Raw genomic sequence first — 17016 nt, 5'->3', positions numbered from 1 at the left:
ATATATATATATATTTTCATTATGATATAGAATTTATGTTATAGAATTAAATTTACATGACATGTTTGTATTTTTTATTTTAATGCAATTAATATAGATTTCTTATTTTTTGTTATGATATTTTTGTTATTTTTTTATTTGTTATAAGTAGGGTAAGATCATACAAGCAAGATTAGGTAGCAAAATAAGATAAAATAATAGTAGTAGTTATTATCATTATTTATTTAGTATTATTTAAAATAGATATTATTATATATGGTACATATTTATTTATGTACTGTAGTTTTTTTTTGTCATTTTCTTTCTCTTTATTAAAATGACTTAGACTATGTGGCAAAAAAGTTTGTCAATGATTATTTTTATTACATTTTTTTTACTTTCTTTTCCCTACAATTATTTTAACACAGGGTCTTATTTATGCTTTCATGCAAATTTGTAATCTTGTTTTCTGATTTTGACTATAAAACAAAATTGCAATAATGTTCAGATTTTCTATCTAATCCTGCATGTGCTTTTAATAGGGTGACACAAAATGGATTATTTATAGAAATAAAATACATTTCACCTTTTTAATGTTTTCCTGTACTATTTCCTTTGCTGCTTTGGTATTTTCTTATATTTTTGACCTACACTAGGATGTCCTGAATATTTGGTGTTTTAACCATAAAGCTGACGTTGCCTATTAATAACCATGTAAGATAAAATAATGAAATAATATTTCAATATATGTAAATATATGCAACTTTACCATTGCGTCCATCCTTTTGCGATATCATCTCCACTTAAATCAACCAGCACCTGCAAATGGAAATGATCCTTTTTATTAAATCTAAATTTAAAAAAAACAGCCACACACAAATAAAACAGGAAATGTCAATTACTTTTCCCAAGAGGCCTTTGTGTTTGGACAGGATGTTCCCTCCGTTCTTTACGGCGACATCCAGAGTTCTCCTGTGGAGCTCCACGATCGACACGCTAAATTCAAACCTGCAAGTGCACGAAACCATTCGCACAACATAAACAACATCTCTTATGTTTTCGATCTCCCCAAAACAAACAAGCTTAATGTGTCACGTGGTCCTGATACTCGAAACTCACGTCTGATCGTAAACTGGGTTGAGATTCTTTTTCACGGTGCCGGTCTTCCTCCTGCCTGTGCGGCTTTTGTCGGGCAGCAGGAAGAGGCGGATGAAGGGGTCCGAGGCGTCTTTAGAGAAGGCTATCAAATTCCTGAGGAAGCACACATTCATGTACAGTATGAGACAAACGTTTATTATTCAGTTTATTATTCAGTGCTGCTGTTTTGGTTAGCAACAGAGTTCAAATAGGTTCACCTGTTATTATGTGAGCAATAAACTATATGAAGAAAAATGAAAATACTTCCAAAGTGTTCACAAAGTCAAACGCTAGGCATTTTAACGTCACTTTACAACCTTACCGGCACGCGTGAACCACCACGATGAGCTTGTTGCGTTGGGCGCTGTGTCGAACGGTCAGGTGGACCTCACCCAGGGAGAACTGGCTGGAGGTGCAGCCGCTGTAAGCACACCACACACTCAGTCAGTCAGTCAGTCATAGACACCTTGGTGGAGGTAATAACAGCGTTGGGATAAAGTAAAGAGACTTGTTTGGCAATATAGCAAAACGTCAATACAGGGTGAAATGAACCCTTATTATTAGATTAGTCATTTTACTTGTGCAGCTGTCGTAGCCTCTGCTGGAGCTCCACGCTGGCGAAGGGCAGCGAGATGTCCGAGGCCAGGCTGGGCGTGGACTCGTTGTGGGCCAGGTGCTTCTGCGAGGCCGAGATGCCGACGCACAAACTGGAGACGCTGCGCAGGGGGCTGGCGGCGTACGGCTCGCCGTCCCGGTGATGCAGCGTGAGGGAGGAAGCGTGTGCGGGCGGAGGAGGAGGAGCTGGCGGGGTGGGAGAATGGGGAAGCGGCGAGTCGGAGGTGGACGCTCTCGTCGAGGCGGACGGTTGGGGTAAACTGGACTTGCGGACACGGACTGAGGAAGGTTGGTCTGACGAGACCTGCTTCTCCAGTGAGAGGATCTAATGAAGAGATATGACACGTGAGTTTATTGATTGATTCAATATTAAAAGGTTTGTTTTACACGCATGAAAGGGCAATTTAATTTCTCACGGCAGTTTGTTTCAATGATTTTTGACTCATGTGTAATTAGGCAGTAGAAAGGCCACTGGAGCAGTACAATGACTCATTCCTTGAAACAGCACTCCAGTAAACCGCCACTGTTTATGGGTGATAAAGACCATGCCCTGCTGCCAATAGTTAAAAAAAAAAGTACAATCGCCGTTATTAGTTTAAACCTCAAATATATCACAAACTATGGTCCCAAAACACTTTAACATCATTTCAAACAACATAACACTAATAATAAAAATTTAAAAAAGCCAAGGCTTTTTTAAAAATATAAATAAATAAATAAATAAATAAGCCTTACTATAAATCGTGGCTTTTCTAATTAAAAAAAAAAGCCTTACTATACATCATGGCTTTTTTTTTAAATAAAAAAAACAACAACAAATAAATAAAAGCCTTACTATAAGTCATGTTGTTTTTTTAAATTAAAGAATAAAAGCCTTACTATACATCATGTCTTTTTTTTATGAAAAAAAGAAGCTTTACTACATCATGTCTTTTTTTTTTTAAATAAATAAAAGCCTTACTATAAATCATGTCTTTTTTGATTAAAAGAAAATCCTTACTATACGTAATTTCTTTTTTACTTCTTTTTTTTTTAATCCTTACTATATATACATCATGGCTTTATATATATATATATATATATATATATATATATATATATATATATATATATATATATATATATATATATATATATATATATATTTTTTTTTACTTTACTACATCATGTTTTTTTAGTTATAAAAATAAATAAAAGCCTTACTATAAATCATGGCTTTTAAAAATGTTTTATTATATTGAGGAAGCAAGTAAGAATTTTTTAAATTAATTTTGGAGGAGCAGATGGCAAAATTACTGCAAAAAAAATATCATAAGACTCTTGATAAGGGTTAACTCATGGTGGCTCGGATTAAAGAATGAAACAGGCCATTCTTTGCCCACCCTTAAGATAAGAGTCCACTGTGCTTACTGGAGCTCCTCGTGTCATGACAAGAGCAAAAAAAAAGGCATTTTCATGATGCAATAACATTCCCTGATGTTAATTATTTATTATTTTGAAGAACGAAGAGGAAAAAAGCTGCCATGTTAATGTCGCAAGACCAGGCATACTACGGCCGGTGGGTAAGATACATTCCCCGAGAGAATTCTAAAAACATATTGAGGCTGCAAGCAACAATGAACACAGATCTTGCAACCACTTTTTTTATGGCGAAACCTCCACAAGATCATTAAACTGACATCATGCTCTGGTCGTCGGCAATGGGGGCTTATTTGAGCCTATTCCTGGATGAGTTTATCAGTTTATCAAAGTACAAGCCCTGGAATTTATCTCAAATTACTGCTTCAAAGCAAAATTACAGCCTTCCTGTTTGCTTTCCGGCACGGGTCCTTAGAACTTTTTCTTGTCTTAGGTTTACATGTCCATTGAATTTCATGTAATTCGGTGAGACAGGAGCCAGATATATTTAATGCTTATTTTCCAGGATGCAGCATTGAGGGAGTTCTGCAGGGGTCATGTTGGGATCCCTTTAGATTCATTGGCCGAATAATAATAAACACAGTAATTCCTCTCGAAAAACTATGACACTCAAATTGTTTCAAAAACCAGTGTCGGTTCCTGGTATGTGCGATATGTGTGGCCGCACATAGCAGCACTTCTGCCCTAAAAAAGTACATAGGTTTGTTTTTCTATTTTGTACGGGGAATTTGCGACGCCCTGTGAAGGCACAAGAGAATTTCAAGGACTTGGAATAAACATTATCGATGTCAAGGAAGTAGGACACTTTGGAAGATCACCATTAGGGGGAGGATTTAAACAGCTCAAGACCCCTGGGGACCTAAAATGGCCGCTTCAAACCAAAATGGCGGCCTTCCAGGTATGAGTTCTTCAGACTTTTATGTTGTTCTACTCATTATAGACATACCTACCAAATTTCATCTTGCTACGTCAAACTGGGTACAGGGGCTGAATTTTCAAAATATGTCCACAACCAAAGTCTTCAAAATGGCTTCCCAGCTCAATTTTAGCGAGTACTTTGTTTAAAATGAACGTGTACCGAACCACTTTTACCCGCAAGGCCATTTTCAATCTGATGCTGGAGCTGGGACCGGAGTTCTTGAGCGGGAAGCCCTGCGTCAGCGTCATGTCCTCTTCAGCCAGGAGTCCGCTCAAAGGCACGGTCAGATTACCCAAGGTGCACTTGGTCTTTTCGTCTTTCACCTGTAAAAAAAGCAAGGCAATGATGTCTTAGAATCATATTGAAACATCGCAAAAAAAAAAATCTAGTTCTTACCTCCACTTCAAGCTCCTGCCTCCTCGGATTGTGCACCAGAAATGAGAAGGAATCCTCCCACAAGGGCTCCTTGGTCTTGTAGCGGATCTTTAAGAGCAGACAGGAAGTCGTTTTCTTAAAAAGTGCAGTGGAGCTGCTAAGTTAAAGTTGTCACAGTTAATTAGAAAGGCTTCATTAAAAGCAAAGCTCTCACTGACTATCAACACTTTATCAAGCGAACCTGCACAACGTAACACGATCCACACTTTGAAATCTGCCTTCACACATATAACTAGGAGTCCATGGTCGCAGATGTAAACAGTATCATATGTACACCCACTAGACATTAATAGTAATAATAATGACAACTTAGATGCTCCTTTCAAAGAGACCAAGGACACTTGACACGCTACAGCGCATGACCACACCATGAAACATGCCCACACATACAGAAACATGACCCCCACAAACACGTGAAGACATGTACACACGGCGACAAATTACCACACGTGACCACACAATGAAACATGAACACAAACAACATATCGACGCCTTCTTAAAATAATCGCCTAAAGAAACACCAAAAAAAATTGGGGAAAAAAATTGAGCTCGCAAGAGGTAAGTCAGCACTCTCAATTGCTGACTCCCACGTCACTCACCAAACCTTATAAAGCCACACACACTCAAAGTCATAGATATTATGGTGATCCCAAACAATGATACTACACCTCACATGCACATTTTGTTGTTCAATAACACAAAATCAATGTTTATCAAGGTAATCGATGGGATAATTAGTAAAAAAAAACGATTCTAAAAATCACTGTTAAGCAGTCATTGAAAGATGTGTCGGTGAATTTAATCCACTCTGTATTTCCTCACGCAGGCCATTTCCACATCATCGCTCTCTCTTAATTTGACAGCAATTCAGCCGCCTACAGGCACGCCGCATCGATTCAAAGTTCAAAGCCGCCCGACTTATTGTAAAACTCCAACATCCACTCATGCATACATAGAACATAATCAATGTGTCAAACACAAAGAGCCAAAGGCGAGTCCCACCTTGCTCTCTTGCGTTTTGTGCCCGACGGTTAATTGGACGTAAGGGCTCGGCTCACTGCTGCTCTTCTTTGCCGACTATGAAAACAATCACAGAGAAGCTCGATATCAATATTAACATTCATGCTGCAATTCTTTCTTACAAATAACCTCCATTGCACAAGCAAGACGTCGGTCCCATATTTTCATGCAAGATATGAGAGGTTTTGCATGAATAATGCATGCTCAGCAAGCCTTATGCATTATATATTCTGATTCATCTTAATGCAAATGATAATGTACTAAAAGCTAAGGGACTTACTGCTATTAACAATGCAGTTGTAATCATGTTGCTGTTAACCATATATAGGACATCATTGAAAAAAAACACTAAATGCAACATTTTGAGGCAATCCAATTGGAATGCATTGCAAGATTTAAAATGTGTGTGTAAAAATGTGTGTTCATATTTTTTTATTATTTTCATTTTTTTTTTAAATGCTTAAATATTTGGACATTACTTTTTCTTTTTTTTAAATATTCAAGTTTTTTTTTTTTTACTGGATTTTAATATTTCTTCATTAAATAGATATCTAGACCTAAATAGTTCATTCAATAGTTATTATATATCATATTATAAACATTTGGAAATTAGTATAGTATATTTGGAGATTTTAAAAATGCATAATTTAATATTAAGACTGACAATGACAAAATATATAGCAATATAATTTAATAAACAGATGAAGATTTCAGATTATTTCTTAGAAAATATTTTGAATAATATATATATATATATTTTTTAAATTAACTATTGGAAAGTATTTGGACAATTAAAACATTATTCAATAATCTTCCTCACAATGTAAAACTATTTAGTAATTTAATCATGTATTATTTAATCACAAGATTACATTTTTTAAACATTATGCATTTCATCATTTAAAATATGGAAGGAACATATTTTTTTAATTCATTAAATTCATTAAAAATATTTGGAGATTAATTAAGTAACATGTTTTTAACATAATTTTAGAATTTTAAAATACATAGAAAAAATTATCATATTTTATATTTTTTTAATTAATTAATTTCATGTATTTAATTAATTACTTTAAATCATTCATTTTTAAACATTATGCATTTCATCATTTAAAATATGGAAGGAACGTATTTTTTTAATTCATTAAATTCATAAAAAATATTTGGAGATTAATTAAGTAACATGTTTTTAAACATAATTTTAGAATTTTAAAATACATAGAAAAATGTATCATATTTTATATTTTTTTAATTAATTAATTTCATGTATTTAATTAATTACTTTAATTCATTCATTTTTAAACATTATGCATTTCATCATTTAAAATATGGAAGGAACATATTTTTTGAATTCATTAAATTCATAAAAAATATTTGGAGATTAATTAAGTAACATGTTTTTAAACATAATTTTAGAATTTTAAAATACATAGAAAAATGTATCATATTTTATATTTTTTAATTAATTAATTTCATGTATTTAATTAATTACTTTAATTCATTCATTTTTAAACATTATGCATTTCATCATTTAAAATATGGAAGGAACATATTTTTTGAATTCATTAAATTCATAAAAAATATTTGGAGATTAATTAAGTAACATGTTTTTAAACATAATTTTAGAATTTTAAAATACATAGAAAAATGTATCATATTTTATATTTTTTTAATTAATTAATTTCATGTATTTAATTAATTACTTTAATTCATTCAAATGAACTGACAAAACATTCCGTTAAATATCTGGACATTTAAAAAGGGTTATATATTATAGTCGATTTCAAATTATTTATGATGGCAGTCACCTCGTTGTTGTTCTAATCCTATAATTAAAGATACCTTAAAACACCACTTACAGAAGTAGATTACTACAAAACCAAGGATAGTATCAACTAGTTTGAATGCTAAGCAAAGTAAATCAAGTGTCAGGATGCCGAACATGCAAGTGCTTAAAGTTTGAAAGCATGCAAGACGACATCACACGTGCATATCTGATCCAATGAAAAGAGTGACGCAGTGCGTGTGCCGCCCGTGGTGTCGTACGTTTGTCGTGATTCCACATTACCTTCAAGGCCTTAAAGACCTGCTTCAACCCCTCACAGGTGAAATCAGACAGGTTGTCCTTTTAAAGCCAAAGAGGAGATTTTGAGGGGAGACAAATAGAAAAATCACACCCAACGGTTAGCAGGACGGAAGTTGGGCAATGTGTCAAAAAAAGATGAATGATGTGAATTTGTAGCGACTGCAGGGAAGGAACACTTATTAACAAGCTAGTCTTCCTGACAGCCAAAATAACAACCTGACCTCAAGCGCTTTTCTTGTTATAAATCACATACTGCAAATCAGCCTTGAAAAGTAATAATAAAGAACTATATAATAACCTGGGGTCCCTAATTGAAAGTCAAACCACGATGTCGCCATTGTGACACTAATAACGGCTTATTCTATTCAGTTCCTCTGTTTCAGTTCGGTAACACGGGGATACAAGCGGTTGGCACATCCGTCTCACAGTCAAAGAGCTCTGGGTTCGAATTGCGGCTTCGATTTTCATCACGCCTTTAAAAAAATATTTATGTAAATAAGGTGATTGAAGAACTTAAATCAATAATTCTAAAAGTGTAGGTGTGGACGCCATCTAGTGGTAAGCGGGAAAAAAAAAATCACACTTCATTAAAGTTCAGTTGTAATTTTTAAGTTTTAAAGAACTGTATGTTTTGTAACAAGCTCTTTTTATTTTCTATATTTAGGCACAGTTAATAATAAAACTGCATATAACGCCACAGTGGCTAATAATAATATTACGCATTGGCGTTGTCAGGCGGAACCTTTGTCTGTCCAAATATGGTCAGTTTTATCATTTTTACGCAAAATCTATACTGGCCTGTCCCTACGTCATCAATTTTTATTTTTTTTTATTAATCAATATAAAGTGTTAAAAATAGCTTGAAAATGAATCTAATTCTAATTAATGACTGCGCAGTTGCAAACCTTGACCTTTTCTCTCACTCTGCGGGAGCTGTGCAGCACTATTTCACCTCAAGTTATTTGGCCAATAACGAGTTTTAACTCATTCAAACCCAAAAACGTATAAATACGTTTTTTTTAAAATATTTTGCCCTTCACTCCCCAAAACATATTTATACGCTTTTATGTTTGTTTTTTTATGCTACAGCATACAGAAGGCTTTGATAAGCTTCTGACATGAAGAGGTTGCTTAAAGCAATGGTAGTGAATACAAAAAACAGCCAACAGGTGGCGGCAGAGTATAAGAGATCAGCCATATTGCAACCTGTGTTTTCAACAGGTTTGTGAATAATGATTAAACTTAGCTGATGCTAATTGCTACAAAATGAAAACAGATACAAATACACTTTTTTCTTGATGAAAGAAGAGACTCTAATCTTTATTTTTGGTAGGTTCCATGTTTTTATAGCAATAGAACAGAATATTCTGTGGACCTTACAAAATCAGTCAAAACTCAGTAAAACATCCGGGAGCGAAGGAGATTGCTTCAGTGAAAATGGCTAGGAGTTTTTAATGGATCACTGTAATGCTTCAGTGCAGCAGGAATTTGTCAGCCAGAAAGAGAAGTGCATCATTTGACATTTGGCAATGACAGCATAACATAGTAGCAACTTTTATTTTGTTGTAAAAAGTTTGAGAATCACTGAACGAGACGACGACTTTTTGTGTACAGTATGACAATAAATATAGTAGACATCTCAATTTTCTTGTTATTTTGCGATCAATGTTAATGGCGAGTGTTTATAGTCACTCCAAGCCAACCGATTAGTCACCAGGCCGTGCAGCCAAAACACAAGCGACATGCTAATCGACTCACGCCGATGGTGCGGTACTCCGAGCTGTTGCTCTCGCAAAACACCAGGCCAGACGCGCGTCTCTCGCTTAAATTGCCGCAGCCTAAGCTGCCGCTGAAGATGCTCTTGGGGGGAGGGGAGGAGGAGAGATAATGAGGATGAAGAGATGTGACTTAAAAAATAAAAAATAAACAGAAATGCAAAAAGTCGACAGAGCCCTTTTCAAATGCCTGGCTTTTGTGACATAAAAAAATGAGACCAATATAAATCATTTAAAAACTTTTTCCTTTAACTAATTTGCTCCCAAAAACATATAAATACGTTCTATTTTAAATATTACCATGGTCCCAAAAAAGTATTTATTAAACTTTTTTTTTTTTTAATGCTAGAGCATACAGAAGGCTTTGATGCAGCTTCTGAGTTAAAGAGAAAGCTTAAAGCAATGGTAGTCATTACAAAAACGGCCAGCAGGTGGCAGCAGAGTATAGGAGATCAACCATGTTGCAAAAAGGCTTATTTTCCCCAGTGTTTTCAACAGATTTGTGAATAAGGATGAAACTTAACTATATTCTAATGCTATTTGCTCTAAAACGGAAACAGAATTTTTTTTTTACTTTTTTCCTGATGGAAGAAGAGACTCTAATCTTTCTTTTGGTAGGTTCCATGTTTTATGGCAAAAGAACACAATATTCTGTGGGCTTTGCCAAATCAGTCAAAATCCAGTAAAACAGCCGGGAGTGAAGGGGGTTGCTTCAGTGAAAATGGCTGCGAGTGTATGAGTTAATGAGACCTATAAATAAAAACAACTAATACAATGTGGTTGCAAGTGTGCATACTCTCTGGGAATGTGGCTATATTGTACTATATTAATATCATTAATTTGTGAGCACATTAACATACAAATGAATATTTCATGAGCATATTATACCCAAGTAATGGCTGCAAATGTGCATTTTGTGTGCACGTTATATAACCATACTGTTTTCCCCCATGTCATGTCTGGAGCTTTGAAATTTCATCTCAATCAGTTTTCTTTTATCGTTTTTCCTCTAAGGCCAATTACTAAATTGAAACACTGGCCTAAAGGAGATTGCACAGTGGATTACTTTACACACTTTTTTTGTTCACTTACAATAACAATAAACTACGCTGGAATGTGACTTCACCATTTATGGTTGATTTGGGATTTTTTTTTTAAATGGTGCTTAAGTATTCTAAATGTTGACTCAGCGAAAAGAAAACTTGAGTTTTTAAAGGGTCGAGCAAAAGTACATCCATACGATTAAAAGGCCGATAGTAAAGAAAGGGAGAGCGGCTTGCTACCACGCGAGTTCACGTAGAGTTCAGTTACCATGGAAACCAAGGAATACAGCGAGGAAACTTAAGCCTTAAGGTAACATTGACCCGCGCCTTTTATTTGAACAAGTGGGCATTTCCTACTAAACCGGTTGTGTGCGTGTTTATGCATGACTTTTCTTACTGGCAGGTTCTTCGCCGAGTCCAAATAGACGACCAGCAGTGCCGACGACAGGCCGTCATTGGCCAGGCTCCTGTCGGCTCTCACGCTCCGCAGCACCTGATTGGTCCGAGACGAGGAAGAGTCAGACAATGGGCAACTGACGGCCCGAGACGTTCTCGTACCTGCTCCAACTTCTCCGTTGTGGACAGCAGAGACAACCACTCCAGTTTCAAGTGGAGCTTCCCGGTCGGAGCCTCCTCGAGGTCGAACCACTGCCGAGCACAAAGAAACATCTTTATGTAGTTATATTAGGGATGTCAAAATGAGTGTGTTAATTTTGAGTTAAAGTTCCTTTAATGCCACAATTTTTTTAAACGCGTGATTAATGGGGGAATTCCAGTCGCAATGCAATAGATACGTCCACGTCAAAATTTTGCAGTAATAAATTTATTAATAATGTATATATTTGTGAAGACTGGGGTAAATTTAAAAAAATTGCCAAATTTCACAATATACTTAATGTTAAAGATTAGATAGCTCTTAATATGAAAAGAAAAATGCACTGAACTGTCACCAATGTCTTACAAATGCAATTATGTCATCTAGTGGCAGAAAAATTACCTCAACACATCAATATCACACAGTACAGTAACGTACATCTTTTTAATTTTAACTCAATTTTATGAATTATGAAATTGCTGTATCAATAACTAAAAGAGTATGAAAACTTAGGAAAAAATATTTTACTGTACATTTTTATTATACATTTAGAACAGATGTAAAATTTGCGATTAATTGTGAGTTAACTATTGACGTCATGTGTTATTCAAGATTAAAAATGTCTATGAATCTTCAATAAATATTAAATTAATATCTGAGGGTATGGGTACTTTGACTCTTAAAATCTCTGAAACTTTTATGTTTTAGTGATAATATGTGAAAGATTACATTTCATTTAAAAAAATTGTTGAAAAAAAAAAAACTCACCGACATACAAAATATATATATATATATATATATATAAATTTTTAATAAAAAAGGAGAGTAATGATGACATGTCAAATCGAATGAACAATACTGAGCTCTCCAAAAAAAAAATAATAATAAATTGTTGAAGTCAAGTGAAGGTGACTTTTAAGGTCAACTAAAACAAAAAGCTCAAAAGGTTACTAAAATATCCACCAATCGTCTAATTGATTTGGAATCTTTGTTGAACTACCTTTCCAACAATAGCTGTTTTTTGATAATTGACCCAGTAGTTCCTGAGATAGAAGGGTTCAAAGAAAATTGGCCACGCCCCTTTTCCTGAAAAAGAAAAAAAATCGAAGAAGCATAGCTCCCAAACCCCTGCTCCGATTGACCTCCAATTTGAGATTTTGTGCTGTGCCACCACTATCAACAAGTACACCAAGTTTCAACCCACTGGGTCATTTAGTTTAGCATGGAATGGGCCCAGTTCAGAAATGCACTATTGTGGCCTCAATTTTATACGATACATAAACTGCCACTAATGTCCTAAATTCAATTATCTCTTTCCTTTGTATTTGAACTTTTTTTTTAACAATCTACAGAACTCTTCTCAGCCATTTTTCATCATTGTGATGTTTCCGGGCAAAACAGTTTAGTCACACACAAAAAAACAGACTGTAGGTGGATTTAGCTGCCGCTGCCTCATTATTCCCTCTTGTCTATTCAAAGCCGACTGGCTTTACTTTAAAGCTCACTCAACAAACACGCGCACGAGGGCGGTGTCTCGACGCATTTGCTGATGTTGTGAAACTGATCCTTCAAAAGACATCAAGCGCAGGGAGTGAAACTGAAAGCAGGGAAAGAAGGGAAACAAAGCGGACGCTCACCTCGTCCACCTTCTGTTCTTTGTGCAGCTCGGCCATGTCGATCATGAGACTGTTAGAAACCGGGAAAAAAAAAAAGATAGCGGTAAAATAGTAAAACAGTTACCAGGTGCCTTCAATCAGTCTTTATGTTGGTTTGAAAAGGCCAATTTAGGGTCATTTTGACTTTTTTTATGTGTTCTTTAAGAATGAAGCCCTACAGATTTTGGCCCATTGCTACTAAATTTGATGTATAATATACAAATGGGCGGGGCTAAATTCCCAAAATTTGCAAAGACAGAAAATCAATCTTTGCGACTAACCACAGCATGGCAGCGGTTTGTCGACTCAGCGCCAAGTGATGCCGCAAGTGTGTGATAAACGAGAAGAAACGCACCTTCCCAGGAAATCGTCTTTGTCGGGATCCTCGTCGAACAACTCAATCTCGAGGTGCTGACCCGAGTGCTCGTAAACCAATGCCTGACGAGGGCAATTATTGTTTACCATCGATGCAAACAGCCGACGAGCACCTTCGTGAAAAAGCAAATCTGCAATTTGTCACCTCGTAAACTTCGTTCCATTTGGGGTGAAGGCTCTCCTTGATGGTTTTGCTCTGGAAGAGTTGATTGCCGATCTGCAGGATGCCGTAAGGGTCCGACTTCCCCTTGATGAGCCCGCCCAGGAATTTATCCTTCCCCTCCAGATCTTGGGCTTCCAAAAAGTGAATCCGAAGCACTCCCTGGGAAGACATAATGAAGAGATTACAGATTACCATACCACTCTAATCTTAAACCATAGATCTCACCTCAAATCCTGTAGTGTAACCTGAACCAAAGAAATTTATCTCAAATCTTAACCCAAAGCATCCTAATCCCCAAAACACAAATAAATAACAATTCTAAATAAAAAAATAAACAAACTCTGAATATCGACCAATGGTCTAACCTCCTCATAAATCACATTTTAATGGAAAAAATATCTGCCTCAAATAAAAACCAAATATCAAAATTTATAGAAACATGGTCTACGTATATAGAATTTTTTAACCTAATTATGGTTACTTAATTCTGTCTGTTAGCGAGAGCCACTACATCGTGATAACTTACATTGATGTTTCTGCATTTGGCAATTTATTATTATATTATATTATTAGTATGGGATTTTTTTAAATGGGCTTTAGGTGAACTGATGAATACGCACACACTCGCACGCATGCACGCACACACTCACGCACATACACATACTCACCCACATACAAAAAAATATATATATATGTGTGTATATGTATATATATGTATATATATTTAAAAAAAATAATAATTAAAAAAAATAATAATAATAAAAAAATAAAATAAAAAATAAATAAATAAATAACAATTACTTGATCATAACATTTCTTTGAAAGTCAGTTAACAAACTTTAGTCTTACTCATTCCTACTACTCGGGCCCGCTACGACTATTTTGCCACCGAGAGCCTAGAGCAGCCTCACTTCATTATTCCTGTTTAAATGAGCGGTAACGAGTTGAGTTATTTTCACTAATTAATTTAATGAACAAGGGGAGGGTGAAAAAAATTCAAGCGTCTCGATCAAGGCTGTTGCCTGTGAGCGTTCAACTGTCATGGTTACAGGAAATAAAGCCTTGATTACACTGTTAGCGCTTCAGTTTGATAATATATCAAATAAATAACCGGTATTTAAAAAACTACTCAGGTTTCAAGAACCCCGTTCACATGCATGTAAATCTTTTTTCCTGTAAAGATGTATCTATTTATTTCCCCTGTGTTGAAGGCAATCGCTTTTTCAGTAATGCCCGCCACGCATCGAGCAGTGAATGGATGGAAAAATTGCAAGGCTGCCCCAGGTTTATATAATTTATTTTTTTAGCGGTGTCAAGCGATTACAATTTGTAATCGTAATTAATTGCATGACCTCACTATTTAACTATTCGCAAATGTTATATATGTTCTACATTTACAGTAAAATGCACAATCAAATATTTTTTCCTATGTTTTCATAGAGTTGTTAACATAAAAGTGGAATAAAAATGTTAAACTAATAGAAATATGGCTACATCTTTTAGTCATTGATACAGTCATTTCATAATAATTCATAAAATTAGTTAGTCGAGTTAGAGTTCAAATGAAAAAGATGTACTGTATTGTAAAAAACAAGTAATTTTTCTGCCACTAGATGGCATAACTGCATTTGTAAGACATTGGTGACAGTTCAGTGCATTTTTTTTCATATTAAGAGCGATCTAATCTTTAACATGAAGTAACTTGTGAAATTCTGCACATTTTTAAAATTGTAAAATACAACTACAGTCTCCACAAATATATGCATTATTATTAAATTAATTATGATTTAATTATTATTCATAATTAAATATTATTTTATTATTATTCCTGCTAAATTTTGATGTGGATGTGTATGCTGCGTTCCGGCAGGCTTTCCAAGTAAGGGCCGGTAATAAATCGTGCATTTAAAAAATTTGTGGCATTAAAGGAACTTTAAATTAACTCAAAATTACCACACTAATTTTGACACCCCTAATTAAAAAAATAACAATAATCACAAAAGCATGGCATAATTGTCAAAGTAGAACTGGACTGCTACAAAGACAGGAAACAGGCAATCATTAAGGAGATACTACTGAGGATATTTCACTGGTATTTTTGAGCAATTTTCGACCTTCTGAGTTACCGTCAACGTATCGAGACACTGCGTTAGAAAGACAATCGAGACAATGAGTTAGAAAATTTCAAAATGCAGCGACAGGCATGCAAAGATTAACATCAGACATTCATTTCTCCAGACCTGCTGCGTTAAAATCTTGTCACTGTCCGACAACAATTTTTCTACGTTAACCACCAACTTCCCCCACCCTCAAAGAAATACAACCACATTCCACCGGTACCTTCGGCATGGGGAAGCGAAGCTGGGCCAATTCCACGTCTCCAACCAGCGGAATGGTTATCCGGTTGGGTAAGACCAGATAGGAAGATATGATATCTTGAATCAGACTGTCGGACAGGCCACTGTGAGGAAAGCAATATAAACAGAAGGCCTTGCATTATTTATGAACTAGACGGGTAAAAAAGTACACCCCCCGGGTTATAAATATTTTCATCTAATCTCATTTTAGCACGGGCATGAAGGCTCTCACCGACGATTTTCAATCTGCGAGGGATCATAACCCTGAAAATCAATGTCTTCCAAACTGAAATAAATGGCTGACTGGCTGTGTGATCGATCCATAGCAAAAGTCCTACTTTGATGTTTGGATGTCATGTCATTATTGGACATGTGTGCCATCCGTGAATATTTGTATTTACCAAGATACACTTTGCCAATTTTGAAAAATAAGGAAAAAAAAGTGCTATCTTTGAAGGACACGTACAAATGGTCAAAATGACTGTAAAATGGCCGCTTCAAACTAAAATAGTAGACTTTGTCTTTTCGAGCATGGATTCTTGAGACTTTTTTTAATGCAGGTTTTCTTATGATAAACAAACTTTCATGTTGCTAAGCAAAACTGGCTTCAGAGGCTGGAATTTGCACAAAAGTCACAGTGGTGCTACTGAGTCCATTTTAGGGGTCCCTACCCACCAACCAAATGTGAATTCACGATTTTCTGCTCTTTCTGAAAGTAGTACAAGAAACGATAAGAAACATAGCAACTTCAAAAAGTATGTTACTTACAACTTACAAGCCCTTGTCTATCCACTGTACAACTTAATGAAAGTCATCTGAAGAACTGCTGGTAATTACCTCTAAAGGACTCCAAAACAAATAGCCTCAATCAACAAAAGGGGCCAAACAACAAACAACCCGTTGACAAGGAATCTAATATATCAGTCGGGACAGGTTCGATAAGGCTTCTAGGGGGGCGTCGACCAAGCGGCATAGCCTAATGTAATCACCGCAGTAAATTTGTCGCTCAAAAATGCTCTGGAGGCTAAGAAAAAATACGTGTATTAGTCCCCAAACAGTGATTGGCCAATTTGTCATTCCAAGCGCATTTAATTAAATTTAGCGACATAAGAGTTTTCAATGTAAGAAAGACTTAATGGTGAAATCTGCGGGGGGGAGGGGACACAGTCTGATCAAGCTTAGAGGAGAGGTAGCATTAGCATGCTATTTTAGCTTCTTCTTTTACTTCTTCTTCTCTTATAAGAGCTCTAACCGTGCAAACCGGGTTATCATCCAAATACAAATACTGGATCTTATTAATGTCCCATGTCTCTGATTGATTTGATCAATTAAAAATGGTCTAAATGTCAAACCACGTAAATGCCAACAGTTAGCCTTTACTAGCAGCTAAGTGACATTTCAACGACAAAGGGTCAGAATATCAATTGAATCAATTGAATTTCA

At 35.5% G+C, this 17016-nt stretch overlaps 1 protein-coding gene across 3 annotated transcripts in view; it reads right to left on the bottom strand.

The window, feature by feature from the left end:
• esyt2b (extended synaptotagmin-like protein 2b) overlaps positions 1-17016 on the bottom strand; it is a 31949-nt gene that overhangs the window by 990 nt on the left and 13943 nt on the right. The window contains exons 8-22 of one of the 3 annotated variants that reach the window (XM_077554861.1): positions 15557-15677; positions 13199-13375; positions 13034-13116; positions 12661-12709; positions 10987-11076; positions 10826-10921; positions 7593-7649; positions 5507-5581; positions 4466-4552; positions 4243-4392; positions 1695-2056; positions 1439-1537; positions 1099-1230; positions 882-987; positions 749-798 (exon numbers count right to left, since the gene is read on the bottom strand). In XM_077554861.1, coding sequence (XP_077410987.1) covers positions 749-798; positions 882-987; positions 1099-1230; positions 1439-1537; positions 1695-2056; positions 4243-4392; positions 4466-4552; positions 5507-5581; positions 7593-7649; positions 10826-10921; positions 10987-11076; positions 12661-12709; positions 13034-13116; positions 13199-13375; positions 15557-15677 — 1734 coding nt within the window. The remainder of the gene's footprint in view (positions 1-748; positions 799-881; positions 988-1098; positions 1231-1438; positions 1538-1694; positions 2057-4242; positions 4393-4465; positions 4553-5506; positions 5582-7592; positions 7650-10825; positions 10922-10986; positions 11077-12660; positions 12710-13033; positions 13117-13198; positions 13376-15556; positions 15678-17016) is intronic. The other 2 variants (XM_077554862.1, XM_077554863.1) reach the window with 2 other exon arrangements.

Source organism: Vanacampus margaritifer, chromosome 20 (genome assembly GCF_051991255.1).
Source record: "Vanacampus margaritifer isolate UIUO_Vmar chromosome 20, RoL_Vmar_1.0, whole genome shotgun sequence".
NCBI lineage: Eukaryota > Metazoa > Chordata > Actinopteri > Syngnathiformes > Syngnathidae > Vanacampus > Vanacampus margaritifer.
This window is presented reverse-complemented; position numbering and strand designations above follow the sequence as displayed.